General features: G+C 44.1%; 1 protein-coding gene across 1 annotated transcript in view; it reads right to left on the reverse strand.

The window, feature by feature from the left end:
- Positions 1-18082, reverse strand: part of FAM20C (FAM20C golgi associated secretory pathway kinase) — a 60824-nt gene that overhangs the window by 37771 nt on the left and 4971 nt on the right. Inside the window, exon 3 of the mRNA XM_055708565.1 lies at positions 9849-9927. Coding sequence (XP_055564540.1) covers positions 9849-9927 — 79 coding nt within the window. The remainder of the gene's footprint in view (positions 1-9848; positions 9928-18082) is intronic.

The raw sequence follows: 18082 nt of genomic DNA on the forward strand, positions 1-18082 counted from the left end.
ATATGCTGCAAACCCCATCTCTTCCGCACGGCCTCGCCGGCTGCTAACAGAGCAGGACCCGGCTGTGCCTCACACCGCCCAGAGCCACCGACTCACTGAGGACTGGCACTGCCCCACGGTACCCCAGCACGAAAGCGGAGGCTTCACTGCTGCTTCAGGCAAAGCATTAGTGCCCCAAGTGCTACAAAAGCACATGAAAAGCAGCTTCTGTACCAAAATATCCAGCGCACGCCGAGATAACTTCAAGGCACCGTGATACAATCGGCAGCACAAAAGCCCAACTCTCCAAAGCAAAGGCACAAGAGGAGCAGAAACCCCTGCAGCTCCCCACGGGCAGCAACAAACTAGGTCAGGCAGAGAAAAAAAAGGGCATGTTTTGGGCTAAATTCCCAGCTACCCGGCTCTTGTACCTAGGGTCAAAAGGCTGGAAAAAAAAATAATGGTTTAACTCTGAGCTGGCTCTGGGAATAGGAAAATGAGGCAGGCAATGAGGAAAGCAGCCTGTGCCCTCCTTGGGCACCCTGTTTTGCTGGTGTCAGAGCCCTGAGATGTCAGGTTGGCTGCTGCTGTGACTGGGGGGAGACACGGAGGCTCGCAGTGGCACTAGGTCCATGCCAAAGGGGACAGCTGCCATCCCCACATTGCCCAGGGCTGGCATGAACCCTCCTCACTGCACCCCATCCTTCTGCTGTCAACAACCCCCAGCCCCACATCTCAATCTTATGGAGAAAAACAGGATTTTGCTTTAAGTTGTCGCTGCCATCATCAGCCCCAGGAGGCAGAGCTGGCATTCGCAGCACAGCATCCCTCTCCCCTCCTCCTCGCTGAGGCTCACTCAGAGCCCTGACACAAAACCTGGGCTTGCAACATGAAAGGCTGAAAAACCTCTGGGTTTTATGCCCCAGGAATCAGATTTTCTGCTTAATAAACCCCTAAAGAATCAGATGCAAAAGGTTTGTTTGAAAGTTTTGGCCAGATTATCTTGTTTCAGTGATTCAAACAAGCACAAAATACAGGGAAGCACAAATACGCTGGGTCAAGATTCTCTTCTTGTATACCATGAGATAGAATCAAACAACATCAATCAGTCCTACTAAAAATTAAAGAAAATAATAGCAATCTTTGCTAGATTTCCCCTTAAGTCTACAGAATCTTCTTTTTTTTTTTTCTGCTTTATGCCAGCTAACCAAAGCTGTTTAAAAATCCATATGCAGACTGCGTGTATCTGAAGTCTGCGTGCAATATTTCTGCCAGCTACTGCAGGTCTCCACGCACAGCTATGGCGTTATTCATCCTCTGGCTGGGTGACCACCCCTGCCTAAAGAATTTGGACCACCGATTAGCAAGGTTTACAAAAGGGGCTTGAAGTGCTAACAGGATCAGTTGGATGCTGCTGCTGAGAACAGTATCTGGTTTACATGCTGGCTTGGGGTATTTTATTATCCGTAGCACATAATCCAGCACTTTAAACTGCTTCTATTTACAACAGTTTTCCTGTCCCCCCCCCTACTCTCCAGCTCCCACACATTTGCAGATGCTACTTACTCTGGGTTTCTGCTACTTCTTCACATGCAAATGAGTCTTCCAGGATTTCTCACTTATTTACACACATGCAGAATGTTACAGCAGGGTGGAAATTGTAAGTTAACAAGAAAAGTACTAACACTGATGAACCAGACACTGAAAATGAAAAAACAAAAAAGTTAGAAGTGTCCAGCGTGTTTGTTTACAGCTGTGAGTCACCAACTGCACCACACCAAGGGTGTAATTTGGACATGCGTTGTGCACTCTAAGCCTCTCAGCTTTGCCCAAACTTTCCTGTCTCGACCTGCAAGACACTTACTTCGGTTGTGGGTCTCTCCCAAATGCCACCCAGTTTTTTCATCACCACTGAGCGCAGGACTGTCTTGCCTAAACCGGTGACCTCCGGCAAAGTTGGATGCGGGTCCTCAGCTACCAGCCACGCTGTTTCACCATATGCATTTCACTGCTGCTTATCTCCTGCCCCTTCTGACAGCCAGCAGCCCAAACTCAAGAGCCCTACAGAAATGTTGGTGACTTTAATGAGATGGTTGTTAGAAAAGCAAACAAGTTTGAAACAAATCTCGGTGCAAGTGGCCAAATGCCCATCTGCATCCTTCAAAGTGGTGGGGATCCCCAAAGCTATCTATCCCTGTGTGAGATAAGGGCCAGCGGCAGAAGAGGAGGAATTTAGCTCCATAAAAATCCAAAAATAACTCCTCTCAAAGGGGGAGATGAGCACAGTGCAACTCATCTCCAGGATAAAGCATACACACTGCTCCAGACAGAAAACAGCTTCAGCCTCTGGTTTACACCACAAGTCTTGCACAAATCATTTTCCTTCCCTGAATTTCAGTCTCTTGAGCCTAGTTTAAGGGTTATAAATTGTAAAGAAATGGAGACAAATTCCCATGAAATATTTCAGGGTAGTGATATCTGCATATCCCACTGAAAACATTTTGGACACATTTTTTTGCTTAGATTTACTAAGGACATCTTACCTCACTGCTACACTGACGAGTCCCCTGCGTACCAAGCCCTGTTACTTAGCAGTAAATTACAGGTTATGCATTCCACACCAGCTCCTCCCTCAGTAACATTTGCTGCTTTTCTACACAGCTGATACAGGGTAAAAAGGTGTGCAATAAGAAACTGAGGAACTGAAAGCAGGTCTCCTATTAAAAGGCAAAGCCACAGGACTGCATTTCTTGGGATGTAGAAAATTAAAATGAAGTAGCAGCTTGATTAAGATCAGTCACTGAAGATGCTTCTTTCCTAATACACTATGGTAAAAAAAAAAGCTGCTGCAGTGGCTGGCTTTTAAAGAAAAAATAAACACCAGTGTATCTTTGTTCCTAAAGACTAATTAGCAAGATTCTAGAAGCACTTAGATAGATGGCAGCTAATCAGGCAGAGACACTTCACTACTGTAAAACAGGACTGCCCACTCAGCACTCCCTTAAAACCACAATAAGGTGCAGGTACAGTCAGTACCTGCGGCCATTTGTGTCTGCGTAAGACAAGAACACAAATAGATGTTAAGCACTGTGGAGAAACCCCAACAAATGAGTCAACTAAATGAACTAAAATGCAAGGCTTGAACTATTTGTGCAAAAAGCCCCAGTCACAGAGACCATGGGGCTGACGTTTCTGTGAGCTGCAGAGTGAAGTCTTCTCCTGTCAGGAGCTGAAGATGCCATGGGGCAGTCAGGGGAGAGGGATTTTGGGGAGAAGCCACCAGCAGTGGTGGATGGCAGTGCCCAGTGCCAGGAAGTGGGATAGAGCTGAACCCCATGGACACAATGATGTCCAGCAAAACAGCCCTGGTCTGTGGGAGGAGGGTCTGCTCCCCCCCACCATTGGGACTCACATTGTCCCATCCTGGCTCAGAGCAGCTCCTGCCTGGCTCCAGGAGGGGATTACCCAGGGCAGCTTTGGCTTGGGACAGCACAACAGAGCTGGTGCCGAAAGTGAAACGCTGCTGTCTCAGATCCCTACAGATCCTAACCTGAACAGACAACCTTTGAGCTACCTGGACGTTGACTCTGGGGTCATTTCATAAACATGTTTGCAGAATTTGAGAACAAATTGCTCCTGGTCTGGATGGGATTGATCAATCTTTCAGCCAGCCGTTGCTGAGCTCTAGCAAGAGGAAATGCAGTGCACAGTGACAGACAGAAGGCTGGATTTCATTGCTGTCCAGGGCCATCAGTCAGCCTCAATCCTGGTCCAGCTCCCCTTGAGGTTACCGCAGATTTTCCAATCTGCATAAATGAGATTTGGACCAGAGGCACTGCTGAGTGCTGGAACACAATTTGCATTGAAATACAGAAGAAGTCTGATCTGATGAACAGGATTAGTTATAAAAGAGAAAACAGGTCACACATAATATACCAAAAGATAAAGAACTAAAATACTGCACAGCAACCATTACTGTCCTTATTGAGGACCACATTCAGATCTTGTGTACTTTAAATATCAAGTGATCTAATTCATCCATTTACTCCAGGTTTATTCCTGATGTAAATCTGCCTGTCAGTCTCACTCAAGTAAACATTTCAGCAGGGATTTGGTAGGTAAAGATTTGAATGCCCTTAAAAAGCCCAAAGTCTCATGGATGAGGTCCACAGAATATCTGATTACTGTTTATTACTGCCAGCAGCAAAGAAAACATTTCTTCTTCATGATGTAATGAGACACAATTCTGAAATACACCTAAATAAACTGAATCCTGGGATAACCAGCTTCAAGCTTTCCGACCAGTTTATTCAACCTTAGGTCTCCACTAACAAACCTTGCGCAACACCAGCATTCTCCAGTGACTGGAACAGTAATATGGCTTCAGTTGAGGGACGAAACACAGCGGCTGGGTTTGTACTTTGACCAGCGACTGCTCAGTCAGGTTTCACACAGCACATTCCAGTGTGCTGAAGTGTTAATCCTGGAAGGCTTCTAGCATAGCAGCTACTGGATGCGTATCTCACTTCTCTAGCTGCTCAGAGAAAACATTGCAATTTGATTTAATTGCTATGTTGACTTATAACAGTATGTTTATACTGGATGCCTGCCAGCTGAAATGCAACAGGTTTGCAAAATGTATTTCCTCAAACCAGCATGATATGCAATGTAATAAGGAAAGCAACCTTTCAGTGGCCCCGATTCTGAAGTTCATTTCAACTCCTCTGACTTGGAAGCAATGCTACCAATTTGGAAGAATTACACCAGCCTAATTGATATGATAATCAGGCCTGGAGGCTGCATTTCACAGGTACAACAGTCATGCTGCAGCTTCAGAAAGGGAATATAACTGTAGGAAATGAAAGCGATTACTAGTTGTTTGTATTACGGGGATTGTTTGGCCTATTTAATATCCCTATCAAAAGATGCATTATTTGCTGAGCAATCCTAAAAGGAAATCAAAGAGAATCTTAAAGAACGTTGCTAATCCTTTGTCCCTATGACATCTAAAAGCCAGTATAAAGCTGTGCTTTGCCAATTGAAACAAAAATATTATCTTCCCCATGACCTTTGCTGCTAGATTTCAGCCCAGCTAACAGTGCCTACATCTTTGAGCCAAAAGATATGCTAGAGGAACATTACAGAAGCTGAAAGGTGAGTGCACTTGGTTTATTTCTGTAGAGCACTAGCTTTGCACTAGACAGTGGCTACCAGCTTATTCTGTGGCTGGCACTAGGATGGAGCACGACTGAAGGTTGCAGGAACCAGTGGGTGGCATTATTTCTACAGTGGCGAGTTTCAGGAGGGATAGTGAGGGCAAGAGTTACAAACAACATGGTTAACAGTGTTTGGTCGGTTAGTGAATGGGACTTCATGAGATGAACACCTATGATTCAAGGAGACCGGTTTCACAACCCCAAAAGTCTCTTCTGGCCTGATACCACTCTGATGCTAATTGATTCTACTGTACTAAAGACTTTAACTGCAAGCTTCAGCTACTGAGAGAAACAGGCACGTGGCTCTTACCAATCCTGCACTGATGTGTAAAAACAGAAGAAAAAGGATGTTAAAAATATCAAGCAAAATCTGAAGTTGGAACAGAACTGTTTTTTACCTGTTTCAGTCAAAAGAGTTCACTAGATACAGTAGTATTTCTTTGAATGGAACAAACAAACCACAAAGATTTTATAATGAATACCCTTTCTACACATTTCTACAAAGCAGTCTATAAAACTGGGAGTGAGAGATGTCATTCTTAAACACATACCACAGGACACTTTTCTCACAACTCCAATAATAAGGTATCATTTTCTATTCATTCCTACTTGGCTTTTCCATAAGGAACTGTGAAAATCTCTCTCAAGATCCCGGCACCAGTGTATGCAACAGGAATCCTAACACTGACTCCACTGGAGGAGAATCTCCCACTTCCAGAATAAAGCCTTGGGAGAAAAAAAATAAAACAGTGTGTTGGTTTTGCTGCTGAGCCAGTTATTTAACTCCACCAGCTAGCAAAAACAAAGGGAAACCAAATAAAACTATGAAGTACATGTTCCTTTTGGACAAATAAGCCAAAATCCTTTGAAATTTATGGCTCTACACCACCCCTACCTGATAAGTCATACAGAAGGCTGCAGCTGCAGAGATCAGTGATCATGTAAATAAATATGATGCTGTACAATACTAGTAAAGTTAGACACACTAATCATGGGAGAAGGGGAGGCTGCTATTTCTTTCCTGTCCCATATGGTAATAATTTTGTATGATTGAACTGTTAGGAGCTAAATAAAACTACACATTAACTGTAAGATACATTGCAAATACATTAAATCTTCCCTGGAGTTTTAGCAAATACTTGCTTTTTCTATGATGCATTTGGAATTAGCAAAGGAATCTACACTGGGCCATAGGATTTATAAATAGATTTGGCTTCCTCTGCAATACTTTATGAGCAATTATTTCAGAAATAAAGACGCAGAGCCACAAATAAATAAAATAATTGCAGATGATCAGGCTTTATTTACCACTATCACATTTCCCTGACTGTTAAGCTTCCCTCCTCTCATTTGCTCCACTAGCTTGAATCAACGACCAAACGAAAAGTTGTCAGTTAATGTCAAACACTGCACACAAAAGGTGGCAAAGGCAGATTCTGTTTTCCCCATTTCTAAATCCTGCCTGGGCCTTTCTGGAGCTGGCTTGCTCCCTGGATAAATTCATCATGGAACTGGGAGGCTGGGAAAGGGCACAGCAAGTCAGATGTGTTCTGCAGGGTTTCAAGCAATCTGCCAGGAGTGCATTTTACTATGACTCCCCTGCAGAAGTCACTGCCAAAGGTTTGGAGACCTCTCCTTTGGCTAACAGATGCCCAGCCGTGTCTGGGAAGGGTTTGTATGCTCTCCCGTCTGCTGCAATCCTGCTCAGACAGGTATCGATTCAATGTGGAAGGTACTGATACAGCTATGTATAGCAAAACCAGCTTTCCAGGTACTTCAAATGAATCAAATCCAGGTAGAGACTGGCCTCATGTGTACATATTACCCTATATGTGCCTCACACCATTCAGCTTTCAGTACTTCAGATCCCAGACAGGGCAGGACACTCAGTATTATCAATTTTCCTTGGGATCAGGCCTGAAATCCTACTGATGTAAACTCTTCTATAAAAAACAGTGGCTCAGTTCAGTTTAACATAGACATGCAACTCATATTGCCCCCTCCAGCGTTAAGCGATAAACTGAGGCCCCAGTTTTCATTTGCAGCTGGACACTCGGTACTATTTAATGGTTGGGTTACCTGGAGTTCATGAAGAAGGTTGCTTGTATGAAGACACTTACCAGCTTGGGAGAAAAGAAAGCCTAATTTCTGCTGCTCTGAAAAGCTGTGGAGCCAGTAACACAGTAACTACTGAAACTCATGGGATGCACCATGTGGAGATGGCCTGACTAGCCACCAAGGGCTTCCTTCCAAGGAGCTGATCTAAGAAGCAGCCACCAGGACAATATCTTGCAGCTCTCTGATGAAACCATTTAGAAAAAAACATCCTTTACATTGCCAGTTCTGATCACCACAGATGTCTGGCCCTGATCTATAGCCCTCTGTCCTGGGAAGGCAAAGCCAGCTTTGTGAAGCCTGGATCAGAAGGGCACCCTGCAGAAAAGAAAGAGCACCAGAAACAGCCTGGAAAGCATCTAGGGCCTGAAGAGGGTCCTACAAGAAGGAGTCTCATAGCTTCAAAGCCTGATTTTCATTTTTATTTTTTGTTGTTCTAGGCTGCTTATTTCTGGATAAGAAATGATGCTGCAAACCTCTCCAAGAACTTCATCAACAACAGTCCATAAGCTGGTGAAAGAGGCCAATGGGACCAGATGCCAAAGGAGCTAGCAAGATTTACGCTAGCTGAGCATCTAGCTCCCTGTTCACTGTTATCAGAATGAAGACAAATGCTTGCAAACAACCTTATTCAAAATCACTAACGCGTTCAGTGATGCTCAGCACAAACACAGCAGCATTGCTGCTGTAAGGTGTGGTGCCTGGGAACACAGCTGCTGAATGCTCTAATGCTGCTTTTTCCAGTGGTGTATGTAATGCAAAGAGCAGTGAGAAAACAGGGTGTTGCTGCCCTTCTTCAAATCAAGCAAACTGAATGATTAAGATATAATTTTCTGTTATTGTTCTAGTGTATGGTAGTAATTGCTTCTACACAGGAACGTGGCTGTACCTCTATTGTCATCCATCATCTTGCTGAGGCTGCATACAGTACAGTAGAAACTGTAAACTTTCAATTTGATCTCATTAGCATTCCCAGAATTACAATGTCATACAATGATAAAGACTGAGATTATCTACATCTGAGCAAATGGAGAAGAAACAGATCACACACTACATAAAAAGCCAACAGCACAACCACAGTTCCGCCAAATACTTACAGGCTGCTCAAAGCTTGATTTGGACAAGACACAATTAAGAATTGTGCCTATATGCATCAAACTTGCACATATAGGGGACAGACCCATGCATTGCTGATCTGATGATCCCAGCATTCAGGGAGAGGAAGGGAAGATGTTGCAGTAGATGCTCTCTGACACTCTGCCTTTCCTCTAACTTGGCAGTATTACCTGTGCTTCCTCTGACCTCTCCCAGGCAACCACTGATCCACCAGAAACATGGAGAAATTTGTGTGCAATTTGGGTAGTGACACAGAGGCATTTGGCCTTCTCAAATGCCTTGTGCTGCCTGGAAGTTCACAGGATTTCCTTGTAATTCCCAGGATGAACACACATAAGGAGGGTTCCTATTCAAACTTGGGTTGAAGGAAAGTGGGGCAAATTATTTGGCCCTTCTGGCAGACAAATAAGATCAAGCCAAATCTGTACCTGTCTGAGGTCGATCTACAGCAAAATCTATACCAAAACAGGGAATTTGTCAGTCTCCAGCTCAGTCTTTGTGCCCTGAGCTGTGCTCCCCGCTACAGCTGTAACACAACGCCAACACACACTCCAAGACACTCTTTCTTGGTACTTTAGTCTTTTATGGACCGTCTTAGAGGAAATTAACTGAACTTCCCTACAGTGGGAACAAAAGAAGAAAATGGATTTATTATTGCAGTGGTACCTTTGACACAGATACTGAGTGGCTTCATTACACATGTTGCAGCACCAAGTGTCTTGGCTAAACCCTCTACAATAAGCCCAGAGTCATTTTCCTTATTACAATACAAACACACAGGTCAGGATTCAGAACTCATCTACATCTGCTTTGCATCTGAACAACTTCCCTCATCTCAATGGGATCTGGGCAGGCACAAATCAAGGCTGCATCATCCTACTCCTTCCTTTTCTGTCTAGATTCATTACCTTGCAGCACCACTCTCAAATTTTCACAGAGTCAGCATAGCCATAGCTAAATGACTAATAGAACTCTTTAATACAAACAACAGTAAATCAGTGGATTAAATTATAATCTATCAGACAAACACTATTTAGCTCTTCCCAAAGCTGTTCTGAACCAGCTCCCTTGTCTGGCCATATTCCAGAGGAGCACTGACACTAGATAGAGCTCAGACCTATGGAGTAAGTTTACACAGGAAGGAGATGCTGCAAACATGCTGTATTTATGATGGGATATTTCACAGAGATCAGAGTGAATAGCATTCCCAAGAAGACTGTAATGTATCTGAAGCCTCCTCACTATCTCTTCCAAAGACCAGTATAGCAGGGCAAGGTTTCAACAGACCTGAAGCTCTACAGTCAGCAGCAAGCTTAGGAAACCAGACACATTAACCTCGAGAGACACTACAGCAAATTTTTAAAGGCTTAGAAAATAGCAACGGGCTATTCAACCACAATTTCACAGACTTTTTTTACTTACTTCATTGGTTTGAACAATGCTTGTCCATAGTTCTGGAACGTCATGATAAGCTTCAGCTGGGTGCCTCCTGATTTCATCGCTGCGGGGAAAAAACCAAAACCACTTTAAAACACTACATATGGATCTACTTACATTCAGCTTCCTTGAAACAAAATCATATCTCTTTTGCTCTGTACTAGGTTCAGCACTGCAGTATCTGAGCACCAAGCAGGGTAATCCTAACTGGACAACAGATTATTCAGCAGTTGCAGAGTACAGGGAAGGGCTTTGAGCTGCTGACTGGGACTAAAAATGGGTTGTACTCCCTGACATGCCTTTGTCTTCTCCAAATGGTCAATATGGGCTCCATAAGCACCCTAACTGAATGGCATGTATAGGAACAGACCATTGGAGTCTTGTTTTCTCCATCTTCAATTGCTTTTGGAGCTCCTTTTAGCAAGGAACACACTCTGGGAAAGGAGATGGGGTGCTTTCAAAGACAGCTGCCGCTAGGATGTACAGTCCAATGCACAGCAGACATCTCCTTAATTAAAAGTATGAGCAGATATTATAGCAATCTCTGATCTCTGCTGCGATTTTAATAATTGTTGCTGAGCAGTACAGATATGTAAATTAATCTTCTCTATGCACAATGGATATGTATCCAAGCCCATCCATTAACTTCAAGGGATCCCAAGACAGCTCATACATGAGAGCAAAGCTGCACAGAGCGGGTCGCTGGCTCTGCGGGGAGGGTAGGAGAGGGCACACAGAGCAGCCAAGGCTGCGGTCCACACTGCACACCGAGGGCCATCTTTGCTCAAACATGAAATGGACTCACTTTCCAACTGAGAGCTAATGGGAATTGAAGATTGACATTTAGTCACACCAGTCTGAACAATTTGGACGATATCACATTAACAGCCAGATTATAGTGTTTCTAGAGTCAGAACAGTATTTTTTTAATTTATGAATTCATAAAAATGCATTTTACTTGATGATAATGCTACTTAAAAAAGATAAATACATACTTTGGCAAACCAGCTGTTTTTTCACCATCTCAATCAAAACTGCTCTGAATAAATGAAATGACCTATACTCTGATTCTTTAATTCACTCCTCTGTTTGGAGAGGCAGGCCATGGCAGTCATATTTGTGTGGATGAGTCAGTTATTTAAAAATGATTGCTACGAATGATCAGATAATCAATCCCTTTCTTTACAGTTTTGACAAAACCCATGTCAACTGTAGAACTACATAAATGTCAAGTTACCTTGCTCTGTAAATTTTGGCTTAGAGCTGCCCTTGTTCCACCTGTACAGCTTGTACATTTTTTTTCTCTAATCAATGCCATTAGCTACACATCTTTTTAATTACTCATCTGTGCCTTATTACCGATAGGTCATCGGCTCTCTTTCAGCACTTGTAATCTGTATTTTTGCAACAAAATGCTATGCAAACCTGGTCAGTGTAATTATACTTCTCCTCAAATAAAATCCCTCCTGCCTTGCTGTTTTGCTGATCCCAGCCTTCTCTCACATTTTCAGTTTATCCCAAAGGAATAAATAAATAATTAGAAATTAAAGGGCATTAAAGAATTTGCACTGAACAAGGAAAGCAGCAGGTCAGTTGAGCCACACCTGAGGGGAGAAGGAGCAGCAGGCCTTTTCATACCCAGCCTGGAGCCTGAAGGCAGTGAGAAGGCAGCAGCCCTCCAGCCAAACACCTACATGTGCTGCCCTAGGACCACCACAGCCCAGCCATACACTCTGGAAACACTCCCAGTTAGTCTGGACAGTTAGAGCTGCCCTTGGCTCCTGCCACAGGGACACCCCGGATCAGCCCCCACCACCGTCCCTGCCCAGCTGTTGCTGAGAGCATGGGGGTTGCCCCACTTTTTAAGGGGCAACCTGTACTTGCACCCCTCTGTGTGGGCTGTCTTCATACCGGTCAGCACCAAAGGGCAGAAGCACATCCTGCCTGCCCAACAACTCTCCCCAGCCCGTCTCAACACGGCTGCCTGCAGACTGCTCCCACCAACCTAAAACCAGGTGTTTTTTTTCTCTGAAATTGATGTAATTTATGCTTTTTCATTCAGTTCTGAGGAGCTCTGGGCTTACAGATTGGCTCCCTCTCCTCTGTGAGACAGGTATGTCCAAAACATACCAGAGATCCTGTAAGCCCATCACAGCAAAGGGAAGGGTAGAGCCTGTTCTGGGGTACCGCTGGGAAGCCAAGTGTTTGGGAGATCACAGCAACGCCAAGAGGAAATAAAAAGGATGCTCCAGCATGCCCTCTTGTAAGCACAAAGTCTCAGATACACCAAGATGACTGGTTTCTCAGCAAATTGAAGCCACTTGACAGATAATGATTTTGTTAGCAGCCGAGCTCAACAACAGGCATGTCATCACCAAGCAAGGAAATGCATGAAGAAGATTAACAATTCAGAATAATTCTTCCACGAGACACAGAGGCCTGGTTTCCTGTCAGAAAGAATTGAGCTGAAGTAAGACAAAAGAACCTCCCTGGTCTTTTTAGATCCATCTCACTGTATAGCCTTAATTGGCTGCCACAGTAGCCTAGAGTGAACACAAGTTTTTCAGGCATGTGCTGCTCAGAGGAAAATTTGGACCTCCCCAAAACAGAGGGTGACACTGGTGGGAACAGTGTCCTATCATGCCTTGTGGCAGGGCACGTGGACAATCACCCACACCGAGCTCCGTGTTGGCTTCTCCCCACATCACCCTGACTTGCACGCAGATGCTTAAACTTCTGCCGCTCATTCAGGCTGGAGGTGATCCAAAGCCAGCTTCCAAGTCCAGACTAGTTATAGTCTAACATTGTAAACCCTGCAGAAAGGGAAACATCTGAGCTTAGACTGTCCTTTTGACCTCAAAAAGACTCTTCATGCACTCTAAGCAGACTTGGAGGCATTCCAGGGTGCCCAAATCCTGGGGGTGGCAATGCCAGAAAAGAGCAGATCTCATTGGAAATGATTCAGTCAGATCTCTAGGTAAGATTACTGTCGCAGCACTATCTAAACTAGGCTGCTGCAACAAGGCTTTTACAATCACACACCAAGTTAACTTCAAGAAGTAGTTCCTGCACCTTGCGTCAGCATAGCCACCAATCCCCCATGAGGTTTCAAAAGTTCATCTATTGTCTGGGCTGTTTCTTCATCCTCTTCAGGACAGTCCACCCTGCTTCTTGCCTCTGCTGCACCCAGAGTCTTCCTTCTTCAGGCTCCTCTTCCAGCCAGCCTCTCCTCAGCCAGGCCCCTGCTTCTTCCTGGGCCTCTCCTTATCTCCTCTACATCTGGGGTACTTTCTCTCCTCCCCCTACTTCTTCCAGGTCTCTCTTCATCCAGGATTCCTCTTCATATCGTCCTTAAAGCTATTTAACTACTTAGCAGGACCCAGCCACAGCTGTGCATTATCCACATCAACCAACCCACCTCCCCTGAAGACAGCCCACAGCTGTATATTATCAATGTTAATTAACCTGCCTTCATTCCTCTACAATTCCTCTACAGATTACTTTCCTTGTCCTAACCTAGCATTACATCTGCGTACTGGCTTTCCCCTCATTTTCTGAGCAGTATTCCTGCAGGAAGCCCCCCTCCTGCTCATCCCTCCATTAAACGTGTCCCTCTGGCCATTATGGCCCAACAGCGGGAGCCCTGTCACCTTCCAGGAGCTTACCCCAAACAAACACCCCTTGCTTATCTGGAGATGCCCTTGTGCCTTCTCCTACTGCCCACGGGAACGTTTGCAAAGAATTTACAATACCCAGAAGCAGCACATACAATTTTCCAAGAAACCGGAGGATGCAATACCATTGCAAGCTGTCATGTCTACGATCAGCAGGCCTAGTATTGTTAGGGCGGCCTAGCGACATCAGGCTGTACTGACTGCGAGGGAAACACTAGCCACACTCTTGAATTCACCTTTTCTTTTTTAAGGTTTCTGAACATACCGTAACATCACAGGTCATGAACAGCTCTGTAAGACTTTATAAACCTGCTAGCTCCCAGCAGCTACCTTCAATCAAGTCTCATACAGCTCCTGGACGTATTGGCACAGTGTTAAAAACAAATCCCAATACCATCATTACTTTTTGTCTTCAGGCGACTCCAAGCCTCTCTTTTTCCCCCAAAGTAGCAGGAAACGGAAAGCAGCATTAACCTCCCCTGTTAACCCAGTGCAAGGGCTTCAGGTGTGATCAGAAATCTTCCCAACTTTAGAGGGCTTTGCTTGAGTGCCTGTAGGACTAGAGTCTTGTCCAAAAACTAGTGAAACTGGTGGGATTCCTTCTGTTTTCTCTGATAGAACTTGAATCAAGCCTCCAAAAGTCCTCACCCCATTTACATCTATGAGCCTGTTGTCACAGCCACATGCCACGTCTGCTACTTCCCCACCTTGTCCCCTCACCAACACAAAACCTGAATTCCCTTTCTGCTCCACAGACACCATCCAACACAAAAGATGCACTATCTATCATCTCTCAATCATCTTTTTGTAGCCGCACGCTACAGGGTTTCTGGCTAGCATCTGGTACTAACTCTTAGTAGAGGCACAATGCCACCCAAAAGGATCTGACCCAAAAGGATTTGGAATTGGAACTGGTCTGACTTTCCAAATCCTCTGTTTTGCTGCATGACAGCCCTCATCCTACTGGCCTGTCTAGACCATATGGTCATCCGACCGAAAGCGAGAGTCCCAACAGGACCTCTGAACCTGCCTTTTGGTCAGAATCCAACAAACATTTTAAAATGTATTCAATATGCAACGCTAATGTCTGAGAAGTGAGATCCAGTTAAAGCCTGGGAAGCAGTTAACATCTGAAACAGAGGACATTCAGATCCATTTTGGATTCCTATTAATAGATCAAGCTTAAATCTAACATAAACATGTTGATTGGTTTTAACAAGTAATACTCTGCCCCAGGCTAGAGACATGGCCCTGTAAAAGCTGTAAAGAACATATTTCAAAACAAATTCAAGCCCTCATCATCTCTTAATTTGTTCTTGTTCAGCCAATTCTGCTAACTTGTTTTTAAAGGCCTTTCTTGGTTTAATCAAGAGGGTAAAAGACTTCTGGAGGGGAAAAGATCTGTAAAATCATTCAGAGGCTTTGTTGTACATTTTAAGTCCCCTCCTTTCATCTGGAATTGTACATTAAATCAATCTGTTGACTCTTGGCAGATTCATTGTTTTCTTATACACTAAACCAATGGTGCTACATTTCATTATGTTTTTCACATATTCTCAACAGCATTTTTTCCCTTCCTTTGGATGAGAGTTTTATAATTTCCTTTAGCACCAGAATTTATATTCAATATTTAGCGTCTTGTCTTTTTCTTTTTTTTTTCCCCCTGACTTGAAGCAGAGTCCACCTTAGTTAATTGCAGCATCTATTCACTGCGTGAGTAATCTTGCATGCTTGCTTTCTAATTACTGCCTGTACAAACTGAAGGCATCGCACGTTCAGAAATGAACTCGATCAGGTAATGTTTCCAAACCTTTCCAACGAGAGAATTTAAAGAATCAAAAAATAAAACCCAAGTAAACACAGGAAATACAAAAAAGCCTGTTCTGCTCACAGGATCCCACAGCACGGCTCCTCCAGACAGCAGTACGAGCAAGATCAAGGCCACACTGCCTCTACAATGCACCAAGCCATATTTGTTGTTAAACTGCTGACAGTGCTGCCACAATTATGCACAGACATCTTGTAAATATGCAAGAAAATAGCTAACTATGGTTATTTATGCATGCAATAAACAGTTTTGAAAGGCAAAGGAAATGTGCAATTGCCTGTGCATGTGCTGCTTCTGAAAACTGGGTTTCAGTGCTCAGTGGAAAAACAATTCTCTCTAGGCTCCTATTTATGGCAAGAGGAAATTTTCACTGAATTAAATCAAATTAAGAGCTATCCCTTCATGCTGAACAAAACGAATAGGAAAGAGATGTACTGATGCAGGGCACAGAATAGTTGCTCAGCTTGAAAGCTGCGGGTAACCCTGTCCTTTCCGAGGCCAGCTGTAGGTGTCACTGTGGGAGTGAATGTGCTGCTCCTTCCCATCCACGGATTTGTTCCATTTAAACTTTAACATCAAGAAAATGTCACCTTGGTGCTCCCTGCTCTTGGGAATTGCTTCTGTCACCGTTTTCATTTTAAAATAACACCGCACATTACAGAGTCGTGTGAGCGGTTCTGATAGATGGTGGGGGATCAATCTGGTCACCACTCGCCTCCATAAATAATGCAAGCTGAGCAGAGAAATTACAGTGTGGCTAAGAAAGCTGCAATTTGGATCTAATTACTGTAGGTATCAAGAACTCGCACAGCAAATCACCTAATTCTATTAGAGCCAAAGCAAATCTGAACACTGGGAAGAAACTGGATAAAGCAATATCCCATTTCATCTAATGCATGTGTATATTTAATTGTCCTGCTTGCAAAAAGAAGCCTGGAGATTGTGCATTATGAAGGTTTCCATTTATTTTATACTTCTAACCTGGCATCTTTGCAGCTTCCTTAAAAAAAAAAAAAAAAGAAAACAAAAAGCAAACCAACAAAAACTGACCATAAGGAAAAAAACCCAGGCAAATTAGAAGTTATGCTGCAATATGCAAAAGAATATAGCCGCCCTATAAATGTCCTTTGGTCAAATATATTACTCTTTATTAATCAGCTTACATGCTTCTGAATCCCTGCTGCTGCTCTGCAGTAAAGCACAAAGCTGGCAGGTATTATTTTAAAACATACATTTTAAAGCTCCCAAAGAATTTGCAACATAAAGTAAGAGATGCTGCACTGTGTAATAAGAAAAAAAAAGCAAGCATATTAACAATATGCTCTTTCTTTCTTTGCAACCTGACAAAGCTCCTGAATCCCCACAGAGGCAGGCAGTGGATGCTACCAGCAAAATTCAGATCCTGGCATCCCTACATTGGCAAAGGCCCCTTCCATTTCCATATGCTTGGTTTTAGACTGGGATTTATGCGTAGGACTCATTCCCTGTCAGTTCCCACAGCAGCCGATACAAATACCAAATGTAGTTCATGTTTTAGTTTACAGAAATGATACTGAATCATTGACAGAAACTATGGCTCTGTGTTTTCGTTAGGGGCATGAGGCCCTACCGTGCCCTCAAGAACCTTGTTCAAACATTAACAGAGAGACAATCCCATAGGAAATCGCTAATAACTACCATAAATCTTCCTCTGTGGTCCCGTGGCCCTTTCCCCCCCGCTGATCTGAAAGCTCTATCAAGAGCATAATTAATGGAAAACCTCACAACACATCTATATGACACATTAGGTGAAATCATGGCCCCAGGGAAGTAAATGGCAAAACTTCCACTTACGTCACCAAGATCAGGATTTCACTCCTATTTTTTACGATAACCATTTTGCTGCTAGGGTAACTGAAGCATAGAGAGGTTAAGCAACATGCCCAGAAGATCAAGTGAAGAGCGGGTACTAAACTATTACTTCTCCTTCCTACATTCCTTTTTCTCCCAGCAGGTTGTACATCCCTACATCAACCTTAACCACCCCACTGCTCTGCAGAAGTGACAGGCTCCAAGGCTTGAATGCTGCTGAGTTTGCTGCAGACACTGCTCTCCTCCTGCACAGGCAACACGGCTGAGCTCTGAAGTGTTGAAGAGGTAAATAGTGATTGATACACTCAGCAGCCATGCAGCACAAAACACTGCTACAGCCAATGCATTTTGTGTAAACCTCAAGAGACAAGCCAGGAGATGGTTTGGGCAGCTGGGCAGGATGGGGGGCACTGCTGCTCTCGGTCGGGGACAGGGCAGAGCACAGCCTGTGCCTTGTCCTCCTTGGTGGATGTGCTCAAAGAACAACGTTAACACGTGTTATAAAGTAATGGCTCAACCCCCATTCGTACGTGCCACTAATATTCCAGAAATCAGTTGGTACGGAGGAGAGAGGTCAGGGAAGGCAACAGCTGTGTCAAGGAGAAAAAACACCCAGGCCATGTCCATGCCGTGCCCTTGCCCCCCTCCAGCACAGACCAGAGAGGCATGGGCAGGGTCGGCTGCTGCTGCCTGCAGGGTCACATCTGAGCTAGAGAAGGGAAAATACATGGCTTAATTGTCAAACCTGAGCTCCTTGATGAATCATGCCAAGCCAGAGTTTTGGGGACAGAAAATCCATCACAGGTTAATAAATGAGCCTGTGTTTGTCACCTTTCATGAGCTAGGTGTCCACTGGACCCTTGAAT

Source organism: Falco cherrug, chromosome 4, assembly GCF_023634085.1.
Source record: "Falco cherrug isolate bFalChe1 chromosome 4, bFalChe1.pri, whole genome shotgun sequence".
In the NCBI taxonomy this organism is placed as follows: domain Eukaryota; kingdom Metazoa; phylum Chordata; class Aves; order Falconiformes; family Falconidae; genus Falco; species Falco cherrug.